Source organism: Oncorhynchus clarkii, chromosome 26, assembly GCF_045791955.1.
Source record: "Oncorhynchus clarkii lewisi isolate Uvic-CL-2024 chromosome 26, UVic_Ocla_1.0, whole genome shotgun sequence".
Taxonomy (NCBI): domain Eukaryota; kingdom Metazoa; phylum Chordata; class Actinopteri; order Salmoniformes; family Salmonidae; genus Oncorhynchus; species Oncorhynchus clarkii.
Window position 1 is genome coordinate 20,021,909 of NC_092172.1, and position 16,307 is coordinate 20,038,215.

At 46.8% G+C, this 16,307-nt stretch overlaps 1 protein-coding gene across 3 annotated transcripts in view; it reads right to left on the reverse strand.

Annotated features, from left to right (window-relative positions):
• Positions 1–16,307, reverse strand: part of LOC139384763 (dysbindin domain-containing protein 1-like) — a 33,534-nt gene that overhangs the window by 9,923 nt on the left and 7,304 nt on the right. For 2 of the 3 annotated variants that reach the window (XM_071129636.1, XM_071129635.1), the window contains exon 3: positions 6,066–6,203. In XM_071129636.1, coding sequence (XP_070985737.1) covers positions 6,066–6,203 — 138 coding nt within the window. Of the gene's footprint in view, positions 1–6,065; positions 6,204–9,617; positions 9,730–14,236; positions 14,272–16,307 lie in introns of those variants that run through there. The other variant, XM_071129637.1, reaches the window with a different exon arrangement.

Genomic DNA, 16,307 nt, shown 5'->3' on the forward strand with positions numbered 1-16,307 from the left:
TGCCTGAAATGAAAATAGGGTCGCGGGAGAATTTCCAAAATCCCGGCAAGTATATATATGTATATATTATAACATCGTCTTGAAATGTGGTTAACCTTAAAAATTGAAATGAAAATTATTCAAATATTAAATTCAACTAGAGAGTTCCCTTAGATCATGGAAAAAGGCTGCACTTCACCGATGCACTTGAATCATTCCCATGGTGAGTGACTAGGCCCGCTATGCTATGAAACCACACACTGTTGCAGAGACGTTGAAATCACCGGCCGCTATTGATATGGTGAAAACAATGTGTGGGGAGACAGAGGCACAGAAACTCACATCAATACCTTTGTCAGAAAACACTGTTAAAAAAATAATTTATGCTATCTCTAGCAATCAAGAGGAAACTCGGACTGAACTCCCCACTCAAAAACTCCCCAGTTTATGCTCTCCAAATGAACGTTAGCTGCAGTAGTATTTGGGAAACTGAACGCAAGCATGCAGGGGAAATACAAAAACCTACAGATGAGTCATCGAATCAGTGGGTTCAGAGGAAAGGATTCTTATTGGAGAGAGTCTTTCAAAAGTGAACCATGCCCACTTCCCTCGGCTGTGCATGTTTCTAACAGAAAACAGCATCAGTAAGTGTCCTACACGAGTGATGACTGCTCACCTCCAACGCTTGGAAGAGCACTTTGGCACCTACTTCCCAATCCATTTGACTGTGATCTTGGCTCAATTGACATGCTGGTAAGTGAAATCGAATAGCTGACTGAGCTGTCATTCACAGATCACTACGGAGCAGTTTTGGTTCCTGACTCTAAGGGAATACTCTGCCGTCTCCCTCTGACATTAATGCCGCGTTCAACACAACTAGGAACTCGGATCTGGGAACTCAGCAATTTCTGACTTCCGACTTCAGTGCATTCAAGAGAACTGGGAACTGAAAAAAACGAGCTCCGACTGGAAAATATAGTTTTGAACGGTCATCCAACTCGGAATTCCAACTCTGGAACTCGGGCCTCTTAGAGCTCCGACTTTCTGACCTGAAGATCACTGACATCATTATTTGACTGAGTTCCCAGTTATCTTAAAAGCACCATGAAACTCATGGTACCCTTTGCCAGCTTATATCTGTATGAAGCTGCATTCAGTGCTCTCGTCTGCACCAGGTTGGATGTGACAACAGATATGAGGTGCGCACTATCGAACGTGTCCCTGGACATTGAGAAGCTCCGACGCCGCATGCATCAAGTACAACCATGTCATTAGTGGTGGTGAGATAAGATACATTATGTCAGACTAATTTGCAGTTGACTGTCATAGCCCCACCTGAAAAGTATGTGATGGTGAGTTGAGAAGACAATCAAAAATACTGTTAGAATGTTTTCAATTGACTGCCATAGCCCCCCCCCCCCCCCCCCCCCCCAAAAGTTAACAATGGCTGTTAACTACATAATTTTTTTTCACATGGTTGGGGTCACGAAAATCTTTCAGTATCAAAATGTGGTTGTGGGCCAAAAAGGTTTGGAACCCCTGACTTATGGGCTAAGGTCAGACAAGGGAGCAACGCAATGCCTTTTTATGGGGAGTAATGTGATAAATTGGCACGGTTCAACCCTGGGGGTAAGGAGAAGGAGCGTGGGTGATGTCTAAGCAAGATTGCTGTATTTCTTAAAGTGCACCTTTGTAAGGTTATTTTAATATCCCGCACATAGAGCTGAACATAACTCTCTGTGGTTCCCCATGCTGAGAACGTATATGAGTGTAGAACAGGTGTATTGTAAAGCACACATCTTAGTACCGTTCCCAAGTCACGCATATCTCTTCTTAGTAGAGATGAGGTGAGAGTGTGAGCGTAAAGCAGCTGAATGGAGTGATAATGTGGAGCTCTACGAGGATTGTTCTCCCTCTCAGCAGGAAACATGGGGCTATGGATCATAAGTAATACATGGGATGGATTTCCTGTTTCCTCTGGTTGTGAGGAGGGCGATTTGCTGGGCCCGGATGCGTCCCTGATCACAGGTTAATCAGACTCCTCTCCAACTAATGCTAATTAGCGCTATGCTACAGTAGTCTATTGTGCTGTATCAGACAACCAGCCTGGGATCTGGTACCAATAACTATCAACATTGACATGGACACAAACTGAAATGAGAATCTCCCAGAGACGCATAACAGGAATATACTGTATCTTGGTCATTATCACAAAATATAGAGAACTGCTTGAATTACAGTAATAATTCAGAGGAATGTTCAATCCAATGTGCTGCTGAAGTTTTATTGGGTTCTCCCATGTGTCCCTTTCCCTGCAGCCAAAGAGAACACAATTGTAAGCTTTTTATTAGAGTGCTCATTGCTCTACAGACACTCTGCACACACACACACACACACACACACACACACACACATTTGTGATCAGCTAAACCATTTAGATTTTGATGTAATGGGGTCGTATGCTACAGAATGGGGTGATATGTAAATGAGTCTGTCTAGTGAACCGAGTTTTTAGAGGGAGAACAGAGTAAACAGAGATAGTGTTTCTGTTTTGTCTCCTGCAGAGAGCAAAACATACACTCTAACATCCAACTGTGTTCAACCAAAGTAGGAGGAAATTCAATTTGGGTAATGGTTCTCTCAAGGCGAACAAAGACCATGTTTAAGCCAGTCCATCACACTAGGGTCGTCTTGGTTGGAGAACAAGAGGGTTGTCAAATCCACCAAATCCACCATTCAATGGTTAATGAATTGGGCGGCTGATAGCCTAGTGGTTAGAGCATTGGTCAAGTAACCGAAAGGTTGCTAGATCACTACCCAATGTAAAAATATGACGTTCTGCCCCTGAACAAGGAAGTTAACCCACTAGGCTAGGCTAGGCTGCTATTGTAAATAAGAATTTGTTATACGAATTTGTTCTTAATGGACTTGCCTAGTTAAATAAAGGTTTAAAAAGAATGATTAATCACATTTTATTTGTCACATACACATGGTTAGCAGATGTTAATGCGAGTGTAGCAAAATTATTGTGTTTCTAGTTCCGACCATGCAGTAATATCTAACAAGTAATCTAATCTAACAATTTCACAACAACTACCTTGTACACACAAGTGTAAAGGAAGGAATAAGAATGTGTACATACAAATATATGAATGAGTGATGACCGAACAGCATAGGCAAGATGCAGGAGATGGTACAGAGTACAATATATACACATGAGATGAGTAATGTAGGGTATGTAAACATTATATAAAGTGACATTGTTTAAAGTGGCTAGTGATACATTTATTACATACATTTACATATTACATTACATTCATTATTAAAGTGGCTAGAGATGAGTCAGTATGTTGGCAGCAGTAACTCAATTTTAGTGATGGCTGTTTAACAGTCTGATGGCCTTGAGATAGAAGCTGTATTTCAGTCTCTCGGTCCCTGCTTTACGGTTGTGGGCGGAGCAGTTGCCGTACCAAGCGGTGATACAGCCCGACAGGATGCTCTCGATTGTGCATCTGTAAGGTTGAAGAGGTGCTGCTGTGCCTTCTTCACCACGCTGTCTGTGTGGGTGGACCATTTCAGTTTGTCCGTGATGTGTACGCCGAGGAACTTAAAACTTTCCACCTTCTCCACTACTGTCCTGTCGATGTGGATAGGGGGCTGCTCCCTCTGCTGTTTCCTGAAGTCCACAATCATCTCCTTTGTTTTGTTGACATTAAGTGTGAGGTTATTTTCCTGACACCACACTCCGAGGGCCCTCACCTCCTCCCTGTAGGCCGTCTCGTCGTTGTTGGTAATCAAGCCTACCACTGTAGTGTCTTCTGCAAACTTGATGAATGAGTTGGAGGCGTGCATGGCCATGCAGTCATGGTTGACAGGGAGTACAGGAGAGGGCTAAGAAAGCACCCTTGTGGGGCCCCAGTGTTGAGGATCAGCGGGGTGGAGATGTTGTTACCTACCCTCACCACCTGGGGGTGACCCGTCAGGAAGTCCAGGACCCAGTTGCACAGGGCGGGGTCAAAACCCAGGGTCTCGAGCTTAATGACGAGTTTGGAGGGTACTATGGTGTTAAATGCTGAGCTGTAGTCGATGAACAGCATTCTTACATAGGTATTCCTCTTGTCCAGATGGGATAGGGCAGTGTGTAGTGTGATTGTGATTGTGTCTGTGGACCTATTGGGGTGGTAAGCAAATTGGAGGGGGTCTAGGGTGTCAGGTAGGGTGGAGGTGATATGGTCCTAGTCTCTCAAAGCACTTCATGATGATGGAAGTGAGTGCTACGGGGTGATAGTCATTTAGCTCAGTTACCTAGCTTTCTTGGGAACAGAAACAATGGTGTCCCTCTTGAAGCATGTGGGAACAGCAGACCGGGATAAGGATTGATTGAATATGTCCGTAAACACACCAGCCAGCTGGTCTGCGCATGCTCTGAGGACGTGGCTGGGGATGCCGTCTGGGCCTGCAGTTTAAATGTCTTACTCAAGTTGGCTGCAGTGAAGGAGAGCCAGCAGGTTTTGGTAGCGGGCCGTGTCAGTGGCACTGTATTGTCCTCAAAGCGAGCAAAGAAGTTGTTTAGTTTGTCTGGGAGCAAGACATCGTGGTCCGCGACGGGGCTGGTTTTCCTTTTGTAGTCCGTGATTGACTGTAGACCCTGCCACATACCTCTCGTGTCTGAGTTGTTGAATTGTGACTCTACTTTGTCTCTATACTGACGCTTAGCTTGTTTGATTGCCTTGCAGAGGGAATAGCTACACTGTTTGTATTCGGTCATGTTTCCGGTCACCTTGCCCTGATTAAAAGCAGTGGTTCCCGCTTTCAGTTTTGCGCAAATGCTGCCATCAATCCACGGTTTCTGGTTGGAGAATGTTTTAATAGACGCTGTGGGTACAACATCACCGATGCACTTGCTAATAAACTCACTCACCAAATCAGCGTATTCATCAATGTTATTGTCCGACGCTATGCGGAACATATTCCAGTCCACGTGATCAAAGAAATCTTGAAGCGTGGAATCCAATTGGTCGGACCAGCGTTTAACAGACCTGAGCACGGGCGCTTCCTGCTTTATTTTCTGTCTATAGGCTGGGAGCAACAAAATGCAGTAGTGGTCAGATTTTCCCAAAAGGAGGGCGGGTGAGGGCTTTATACGCGTCGCGGAAGTTAGGATAACAATGATCCAGGGTTTTGCCAGCCCGGGTCGCGCATTCTATATGCTGATAACATTTAGGGAGCCTTGTTTTCAGATTATCCTTGTTAAAATCCCCAGCTACAATAAATGCTCCCTCAGGATATGTGGTTTCCAGTTTACATAGAGTCAAATGAAGTTCTTTCAGGGCCGTCGATGTGTCTGCTTGGGGGGGGGGGGATATACACGACTGTGATTATGATCGAAGAGAATACTCTTGGTAGATAATGCGGTCTGCATTTGATTGTAAGGAATTTTAGGTCAAGTGAACAAAAGGACTTGAGTTCCTGTATGTTGTTATGATCACACCACGTCTCGTTAATCATAAGGCATACACCCCCGCCCTTCTTCTTACCAGAGAGATGTTTGTTTCTGTCGGCGCGATGCGTGAAGAAACTAGGTTGGAGTACCGACTCTGATGACGTATCCTGAGTGAGCCATGTTTCAGTGAAACAAAGAATGTTACAATCTCTGATGTTTCTCTGGAAGGCAACCCTTGCTCGGATTTCATCTACCTTGTTGTCAAGAGACTGGACATTGGCGAGTAGTAAACTTGGGAGCGGTGCACGTTGTGCCCGTCTACGGAGCCTGACAAGAAGATCTCTCCGTCTGCCCCTTCTGCGGCTCCGTTGTTTTGGGTCGCCGGCTGTGATCCGATCTATTGTCCTGGGTGGTGGACCAAACAGAGGCTCCACTTCGGGAAAGTCGTATTCCTGGTCGTAATGTTGGTGAGTTGACGTTGCTCTTATATCCAATAGTTCCTCCCGACTGTATGTAATAAAACCTAAGATTTCCTCGGGTAACAATGTAAGAAATAACACATAAAAAAAATACTGCATAGTTTCCTAGGAACGCGAAGCGAGGCGGCCATCTGAGTATCTTGAGTATCTGAAAATGGTCTAACCTGCTGGGGACTCGTTGTGGTTCTCCTCATCAGAGTCAGCGAACACCTCAGCCAGCTCCTGGTCAGACATGTCGGTTAGCTCTGTCAGGTCCAGGAGGTCAAAGTGCACCTCCAGGGAGGACACACTGCTCAGAGGCTCTGCAGGGTCAGAGAGAGAGGAAATTAGTAAGGTCATAGTTATGGACTGATATGGAGCAGCTGGTGGGTTTTATGATAAACTCAATAATAACCCAGTAGATGTGTGGTATCTCACTACAACTCAATGCTGTCTACACAACTCACCCAGAACACCCCCTCCCCCACACACACATACACAACCCTCCACACCCTCCTGACCCTCCCTCTCATTCTCAGTACCCCTGGTATGGAAGTTATCTCCCATGTTGTTTTGATGCTCTGTGCCATACTGTAATATGGCACATATTACAGAGAGACAGCTTGGCTTTGTGTGCTGAACTGTCCTTTGGAAGAGATATGTGTCTCTGTGTCAGAATGATGCCATTCTTAACAGCCAATGTTTGACTGGAGCATCAGGACAAGGGCCAGAGAAGCCAGAAATAGAGGGTATTAAAACAACATGGTTAGACTGTTCCTTCTCCTCGCCCTCTGTCCTGAGTGTATGGCACCTGTTCTTGATTCCAAAAGTCCCCGATACCCCAGACCCTGCTCCAATGTCTATTGATAACCCAGACCCTGCTCCAATGTCTATTGATACCCCAGACCCTGCTCCAATGTCTATTGATACCCCAGACCCTGCTCCAATGTCTATTGATACCCCAGACCCTGCTCCAATGTCTATTGATACCCCAGACCCTGCTCCAATGTCTATTGATACACCAGAGCGGCACGACTGTGCCGTTAACATGTACTGTTTTTATTCACGTTAAAATAAGAGCATGACAGTCCCAACATTCCACACTGGCAGCATTCATGCAGTATGGCAGTTAAATGTATATTTGCGTCACTCATGCTTTGCTAAGCATCTATGGAGTGTTACAGTCCCATGCTTGTCTGACACAATGCTTTGGGCTGGGTGGAGCTGGCATTCTTTAGTGATCATGGGTGAGGCATAACGGCTGACTGTGTGCTCTATGTGGTGTTAATAGTAAGGGACTATATGTACTTAATGTATGTGTGTGTGTTTATGTATGTGCTGTGGAGGCGTATCTCTGTGAACACTTTTCCAGTATTTTTGGCTTGTGAATAGATGTATATAGCTGTGTGTCTAAGTGTAGAGAGAGAGCGGGGGTGGAAGGTTTTTAAGGATACCGTTTCCCAGCTAATTTCTCTCTACCAGCCAGGCAGCATACTGCCACAGGGTGGATCACAGCCCTCTCCTCAACACTCCTTTGTTCCGCTGCTGCACAGCCCCATTCTCTCACTGTTCTCTCACTCTCCTGATAAATATAGCGCAGACATTGATTTAAGAAGATAAAAACCTTTAACCATATTATTATAAGTCAGAGAGAGTTGATAATCATGCTAAATCATAATCCTGGTGGTGGCTCTGCTGTATTTCACACATTGTGAGGAGACATGGGCAGAGTTACACTGACGATTTGAGACAGAGAATTTCATTGGGGGCCAGAAGTTCCTAGACAATTGAATTCTACAATTGTCCTGACAATGGATTAAAACAAGCTCAAATAAATCATTCTCTGCTCCAACTCCTTTCCGCCTTGAATTTGGAAGTTCTTCCTGGTAAGCCCTTCTGTGGATTATAGTATTATTGTCACTGAATGATGGTTTGCCAACTCTGTATTAGAGGTCGACCGATTAATCGGAATGACCGATTAATTAGGGCCAATTTCAAGTTTTCATAACAATCGGAAATCGGTAATTTTGGACGCCTATTTTTTTTAAATATTTTTTTTATACCTTTATTTAACTAGGCAAGTCAGTTAAGAACACATTCTTATTTTCAACGACGGCCTAGGAACGGTGGGTTAACTGCCTCATTCAGGGGCAGAACGACAGATTTTCACCGTGTCAGCTCGGGGGATCCAATCTTGCAACCTTACAGTTAACTAGTCCAACGCAATAACGACCTGCCTCTCTCTCGTTGCACTCCACAAGGAGACTGTCTGTTACGCGAATGCAGTAAGCCAAGGTAAGTTGCTAGCTAGCATTAAACTTATCTTATAAAAAACAATCAATCATAATCACTAGTTAACTACACATGGTTGATGATATTACTAGATATTATCTAGCGTGTCCTGCTTTGACTGACTATACAAGCATACAATAATCTAAGTATCTGACTGAGCGGTGGTAGGCAGAAGCAGGCGCGTAAACATTCATTCAAACAGCACTTTCATGCGTTTTGCCAGCAGCTCTTCGTTGTGCGTCAAGCATTGCGCTGTTTATGACTTCAAGCCTATCAACTCCCGAGATGAGGCTGGTGTAACCGAAGTGAAATGGCTAGCTAGTTAGCGTGCGCTAATAGCGTTTCAAACGTCACTCGCTCTGAGCCTTCTAGTAGTTGTTCCCCTTGCTCTGCATGGGTAACGCTGCTTCGATGGTGTCTGTTGTCGTTGTGTTGCTGGTTCGAGCCCAGGGAGGAGCGATGAGAGGGACGGAAGCTATACTGTTATACTGGCAATACTAAAGTGCCTATAAGAACATCTAATCGTCAAAGGTTAATGAAATACAAAAATTGCTATAGAGGCAAATAGTCCTATAATTCCTATAATAACTACAACCTAAAACTTCTTACCTAGGAATATTGAAGACTCATGTTAAAAGGAACCACCAGCTTTCATATGTTCTCATGTTCTGAGCAAGGAACTGAATCGTTAGCTTTCTTACATAGCACATATTGCACTTTTACTTTCTTCTCCAACACTTTGTTTTTGCATTATTTAAACCAAATTGAACATGTTTCATTATTTACTTGAGGCTAAATTGATTTTATTGATGTATTAAGTTAAAATAAGTGTTCATTTGGTATTGTTGTAATTGTCATTATTACAAATAAAAAATCAGCCGATTATTGGTCCTCCAATAATCGGTATCGGCGTTGAAAAATCATAATCGGTCGACCTCTACTCTGTATACCTTTGGCTCTTACAGTGAGTGGTGACCTTGCTTTGCCTGGGATAATTTGCTCTATATAAAATAAATATATTATTATTAATCAACCCTATCCATTTACCATTCTTCAGATGCACTGCACCAAAAAAAGCCCATCTCTGTAAACAATCTTTAGTATTTAGCTGGTTGTAACGTGCATTAATGTAGCAATATTTACCAGCGTGGATGACATTGGCTTATAAGGTCAATTAGATATAATGGTGTGAAATGGTTTGACTAGCCTAGCGCAAACACAGTACACAGGGAATTGAATTGGACACGACCGTAATGCAGTTTTTTTTTACAATCGCTAGGACCGATTTCTCAATACTTAAGTCACTTTTTCAAAACTCTTCACACAGTTCTTCAAACCAACTTTTAGCTTGGCACATCAGTTGCAAAATGCACTAAAACTACCAAAACACTTCATACATTGTCACCCCCCTCGTCACCTCGACGAGTCTCCCCCTGGTGGCTGACCTGCTGTATGCCACCTTAGCTCCCTTAGCTCTGTCGGGGAGGGGACGTCATCAGTGCAACGTCTGTCTCCCTTCTCGATAGGGCATCCGCGTTTCAATGCTTCGCCCCTGACCTGTGCACAACAGAAAAAGAGAAGCATTGAAGGGACAAGAACCACCTGGTGACCCGATCGTTTGTGTCCTTTCCCCTGGCCACCCAGACCAGGGGAGCATGGTCCGTGACCAGGGGGAAGTGGGTACCTAGCAGGTAATACTTGAGAGTGTCTAGCGCCCAGTTCACCGCTAGACACTCTTTCACCACAATAGAGTATTTATTTTCCCTAGGCATCAGCTTTCGGCTGATGTACATGATGGGATGCTCCTCCCCATTGTGTATCTGGGACAGAATGGCCCCTAGTCCCGTATCACATGCATCTGTCTGGACCACCATCGGCACCTGGAAATCAGGCGTTACGAGAATCAGATGGGAGAACAGCGCTTCCTTCAGACTGTTGAACGCAGCTTCTGTCTCCTCTGTCCATTTCACTGTTTTCGGGCCCTGGTTAGATCGGTGAGGGGGGAAGCTAAAGCTACAAAGTTGGGGATAAACCGGCAATAGTATCCTGCAAGTCCCAGGAAGGACTTGACCTGTGTCTTGGTGCATGGAACGGGCCAGTCACGCACTGCGTGAACCTTCCTCTCCTGGGGCTTGACGTTCCCCGTCCGATCAAATACCCCAGGTACTCCACTTCCTCGAACCCTAGCATGCATTGGGGTTTGCAGTCAACCCGGCTTGTCTGAGTGCGTCCAGCACCGCCTGGAGAAGCGTCAGGTGCTCTTCCCAACCTTGGCTGTGGATGATTACATCATCCGGATATGCCGCTGCGTACTGCTGGTGGGGTCGAAGCAGTCTGTTCATCAGCCGTTGGAAGGTGGGCGGGGCTCCGTTCTCCGCTCTGGTGTCGAAAACGCCGTCTTCTCCCGGGAGGAGGCTGCCAACGGTACCTGCCAATAACCTTTGGTCAGGTCAAGGGTGCTGATTGGCCTTTCCCAATCGGTCGATGAGCTCGTCCACCCTCGGCATGGGATATGCGTCGAACAAGCTGATGTCGTTCACCCCCCGGAAATCGTTACAGAAGCAGAGGCTACCGTCCGGTTTGGGCACCAACACGATGGGGCAGCACCATGCACTGTGGGACTCTTCCACGACCCCTATCCTCAGCATAGCCTCCACTTCCTGTTTCATGCCCTCCCTTCCGGCCTCCGGAATCCGACATGGCCTCTTTCGTACTGTTTCCCCGGGCTGGGTACGGATGTGGTGTTCAATGAGGGTCGTGCGGCCCGGCTTCTCGGAGAAAACCGCCGTGTTCCGATCGACGAGCTCCCTGAGCTCTTGCTTCTGTGCCGGGTCGAGGTCCTCATTGCTCGGGACCTCCACTGGTACCGTTGGCGACCTGGGTCCCGACCATAACACGGCCAAGGCTGTCCTCTCGTGCCACTTCTTCAACAGGTTCACGTGGTAAATCTGTTGGGGTTTCCATCTCCCCGGTTGCCGTACGCGGTAATTGACAGGTCCCAGCTTCTCGATCACCTCATATGGTCCGTGCCATGTTGCCAGGAACTTACTTTCGGCCGTGGGGATCAAGACCAACACCCTGTCTACCACCTGGAATTCTCGGGGCTGGGCTCCCCGATTGTAGACCTGGGCTTGGGCGCGTTGGGCCTTCTCCATACACTGTATGTTCCCTCACGACTGGCCATATGGCTGTCATCCGCTCCCGCATCGTCTCCACGTGCTCTACCATGCTGGGATACCTGGTGGCATAGTCCACTATTACCAAGATGTACCTGTGTCCTCATGCAGTCTTTACCAGGGGTCCCACTATGGTGATGCGTTCAAAGGGCACCCCGATTATTGGCAGGGGGACCAGAAGGTTTCGGAAGTGTGCTTTCGGGGCAGTGAGTTGACACTCCGGGCAGCTGCGACAGTAGTCTTCCACATCCCGGGCCAGTGGTTCCCCCTTCCAGTGGTTCCCCAGGGGGTTCGAGTTCCGGCTCCCCCTCCGACTCCGGACCCGTAGAGTCAGGTTGGTTAACCGGCGGCTTCCCGGGCCACACAGGTGATGGGTCATCCCCACTCTCTTCTTCGGCTGGCTCGTACTTTCTTCCTCAACTCATGCCCCCATGGGGCAACGAACAGCGGACAATCCCATCCCACTAGGAGAGGTACCGGCATCTCTGGTACTGCACCCACCATCATATGACAGCTCCCTTGTGGCGTCACGATGTTGGTCCATACGGTGGGATACCGTTTTGTGTCACCGTGAACACAGGAAATGCACATCTCCCTACACCGTTCGGTCTCCTGGTTCAGCAGGCTCGTTGTTACTAGCGTAACCGTGGTTACGGAGTCTAATAGCGCTTCCGTGTCACGTCCGTCAACCTTCACCGGGACCATGGGTGCAGTTGACTTGTGGTGTGCCCAACAGGAGGTGACATAGTTCACGGCATGACCCACCTCGCCTCCGGGGCTAGCTGATGGCATCGACTCCTCTCGAGCCGGGCAATTCCAGGCAATGTGCCCCTGGGCGCCACACTCAAAACACCTCCTTTGGTCTCCCTCTACCTGGGGTTGCTGGTGTCGTGTCGGCCCTACCCCTGCTGTCTCTCCACGGGTTTGCGGTCCTTTGGCCCTGCCGACTGTCTGTTCGAGGTACACTGCGGTGGGGCTGTCCTTCCGTCCCTTTGGACGGGTCGCCGACTCGTCCCGGCTCCCACTCAGCAGTGCCTGAGTTTCTTCTGCATCTCCACTGCTTCCAGGAGGCCCTCCAAGTTCTGGGATGCGCATAAACTCGCTGCCCTCTTCATGTCATGGGGTATCGTCCATAAGAAGCAATCCAGGACCACTTTGTCGAGGATGGATAGGGTGGATACGTCGGTGAAGAGCCATGCCCTGGTGACGCGCAGTAGGTCGCTCATCTGGGCTCGGGGGGAGGCGTCAGGTACGAACCTCCAGTCGTGGAACCGTTGAGCCCGATGGGCTAGGCTGTACCCGTAGCGGCTGAGTATCTCCCGTTTGAGTCCATCGTAGTTATCCACCTGTTCGTCGTCCAGGTCCCAATACACCTTTTGGGCATTCGCAGAGAAGAACGGGGCCAGCAGACTTGCCCACTGCGGCCTTGGCCATCCTTCCCGTAGTGCTGTCCGTTCAAATGTACAGAAGTATGTTTCGAGGTCATCGTCTTCCGTTAAAAACTGGTTGGGATGTGATCCAAGAGACGCTCCTTATTGCAGCTTCCTGACTTCCTTAACGAGGCGAACATTTAGTTTTTCGTTCCTGAACTGCCTGTTGTGCTTGTTGGGCCCGGACGAACTGAGCTATCAACTCGTCCATGCTGAAACTGTGTAAACGTCAACCTTGATCTGACCACATTATCAGAGTACCTGCATTCTCCACCACTTGTGGCAGACCAGGGGGTTTGGTCAAGACATTTACATAGATCAGACACGGACAGAGTATGATCAGCTCGGTTTCAAGGGTGTTTATTAAATAATATATCAAAAAGAAAAGGTCTCCCCCATGAGACCCTCTCCAGGATACCGTCTCCTGGGCTCCGGTTGGGCACGTCTCCTGTATCCTGTCGGGCACACAAACTCAACTCCCTCGGCTTAGCTCGGGTAAACGTATCCAACCACATGGAAGCCACCTCACGTCCCCTAGTCCTCTCCCTGTGTGCTTCCCTTCTGGCAGCTTTATGGGCCTCGTACAGCTGGTGAGCAATCCGCCCTTGATTACTCACCGGCTCCTAAGCAGCCCCAATTAGTCCTGTCAGTAGAGCCCGTCAAGACCTGGCATGTCCAGCAGATGGAGCCACCGCCTCGTGATGTATACTCCATCTGTTACCAAGCCTTGACGAGTCTCCCCCTGGTGGCTGACCTGCTGTACGCCACAATACGTACTCCTCTCCCTCTCCCAGCCACTCTTCTTCCTCTGTCAACCACTTCTCTATCTCTGGCTGGGTCCATGTTTACATTACAGTACTGCATTATTTTTTAGATGCCCTTTTTTGTATAGATGGTGATGAAATTCAAAGACTAACACATGGGTAGGTGTTCAGCTACAATGGGAATCAGATGTGGTTGGTCTAATTGTTTTGATAGTATTTCCTTTTTTAGATTTGGAATATATTTAAATGTAGCAAATTGCTGTCTTATTCAACTTTGTGTTATGTTAGGTATGTAAGAGTATGTAAGAGTATGTAAGCATGTGCAAATTGGCCTGTAGGTACATAGAGTTTTGGTGGTGGTGGTGGTTGTGTCTGAGTGTCACGCCCTGGCCATAGAGAGGCTTTTATTCTCTATTTTAGTTAGGCCAGGGTGTGACTAGGGTGGACATTCTAGGTTCTTTATTTCTTTGTTTTCTATTTCTTTGTTTTTGGCCGAGTGTGGTTCCCAATCAGAGGCAGAGCTGTCTATCGTTGTCTCTGATTTGGAATCAAACTTAGGCAGCCTTTTTCCCACCTGTGTTTTGTGGGTAGGTAGTTTCTGTTTAGTGTCTGCACTTGACAGAACTGTTTCGGTTTTTAACTTTGTTACTTTGTTCGAGCGTTTTTTGATAAATGAAATATCATGAACACTTACCACGCTGAGCTTTGGTCCGATCCTCATTCTGATGAGAGCCGTTACACTGAGTGAGAAAATAATTCATGAAATTTGAAAGATGTAGTCATTGAATGCATTTTGTGCCAAAGCAATGATCAATTATCCACAGTTTAGCCCACATAGACTGCTGTTGTGCTCACTGTGTGAAGAGTTTTGAAAAAGTGACCTAAGTATTGAGAAATGGGTCCTACCGATTGTAAATAACTGTAAGTAGAGACATTAAATCTGTGCAGGCCAGGCTCTTCAACTACCTCACCAGATATATATGCTGGTACGATCACCCAGTCTAATAAAAGGCATTACCGAAGCCTGTCAGGCGTAACAGCATGACATTAGTCACGCTCAGACTCTGGGGCTGAGATAACACAAGGTTAAAGGGTCATGATATCCATAGTATCGGACCTGAAAGAAGTAACACCTGCCCCATATTGGTTTTGATGGTAGGAATGAAAGAGCCTGTGTCCACAGCTGTCAGCAGTCTCACACAGCAGCAGAGCAGCTCTGATTTTGAATGAAGCCCTGGTATGTGGCATGGTTTTGGCTATATTCTAGCCATTAGACTAGACCATGAGCAAGCTGGATAATGAAATGTGCCCATGCATATTTGAATAAATCTACAAAATCTATTATATGGAGGGTGCTGTCCTACTCCAATACCCCCATACTATATTCTACTTCATCAGTCCTCTAAGCCGACACACCCTCAGGGCATGCGTCAGGTGCAATCCCTCCCTGACAAAATCATTTTAAGACTGTATTGAGGGATGGAGGGAAAGTGTGAATATGGAAGAGGAATGTAGGGTACAATGTGTGTGTGTGTGTGCGTGTGTGCGTGCGTGCGTGCGTGCGTGTGGGAGGGAAGATCAGACTGTGAGAATAGCTTCTACTAGATGAGTTCTCCCCAGAGGCCCGGAATAGGCTTGCCCATGGCTGTCTGTCTCTTTGAATCTCCCAGCAAGAGAAGGAGAGATGAAGGGAGAGAGAGGAGGGATGGATGGAAGAGTTGTAGTTAAAATGAGTTAGGAGAGAGAGGGAGGGAGGAGAGATGAAGACAGAAAGGGGTTATAAAGAAATGCCACCTCCGCTATATCTCTCTCTCTTTTTTTCTCTCTCTAAACTAGTTACAGTCATCCCAGTCCCCTTTGTTAATTTCTTTCCTCTACCCCTCCTCTACTCTCCTCTAACCCCTCCTATAACCCTCCTCTTCTGTCTACTCCCACCCCCACTTCACCTTGAATAATTGATCAGTAACACATTTTTCCTCCCAGCAAGGTTGGTGAGAGAGATGGAGAGAAACGGTTGTTGCTCTCTCTCAACCCAATAAGTGTCTCTCTGGCAGCCCATTGGCGGGACTATACCCATAGTACATTCACATTGAGAAGGAAAGGTGACATTCATACATTAGACTTGTATGGCAGCTGTTGAATGGATACTAAGCAGTAGCCCACTTGTGAAGCACACACACACACAAACCAACCAACCACTTGTCCTTGTTGTCCTGACCCCTCCTGTTGTTTTTGGCTGACGGTTACAAATTGAAAATTAGAAAAAATAAAGAGGACTTAGAAATTACTTTGGCTATTTCTTTGACTTTTGGCCCCTTGTTAAATGCAGCCTCAGGTATTTCCTTGTTATCGTTCTTTCCCTTCTTCTCTTGTCTCTGCCTTCTCTCACTGCCCTTCACTCTCTGTTCTCTCTGTGGTTGTACTCAGGGATCTCTCTGTCTCTGTCTCTCCTCTCTGCCAGGATGTACTGTATATTGAAAATGTAATAGAATGTAAGATAAGGGGAGAGGGAAGAGTATACATGTAATGGAAAAGAAGAATGGACAAACTCAATTGGAAAGAAAAATTGAGAGAGAGTGAGAGATAAGAAAGAGTTTGGGAAAACAAATCTGGGGAGAGAAAGATGAGGGAGAAGAGGGGTAATTTGCCTTAGTGAAGACTGAGATAATTGCCTGATATGCTGGGCTGTCAATAGCAGTAGTCTGGCTGAGGGGAGCGGCGGAGAGACTGGGGGCTCCATCAAACAGTAGAATGCCTCTGTATCT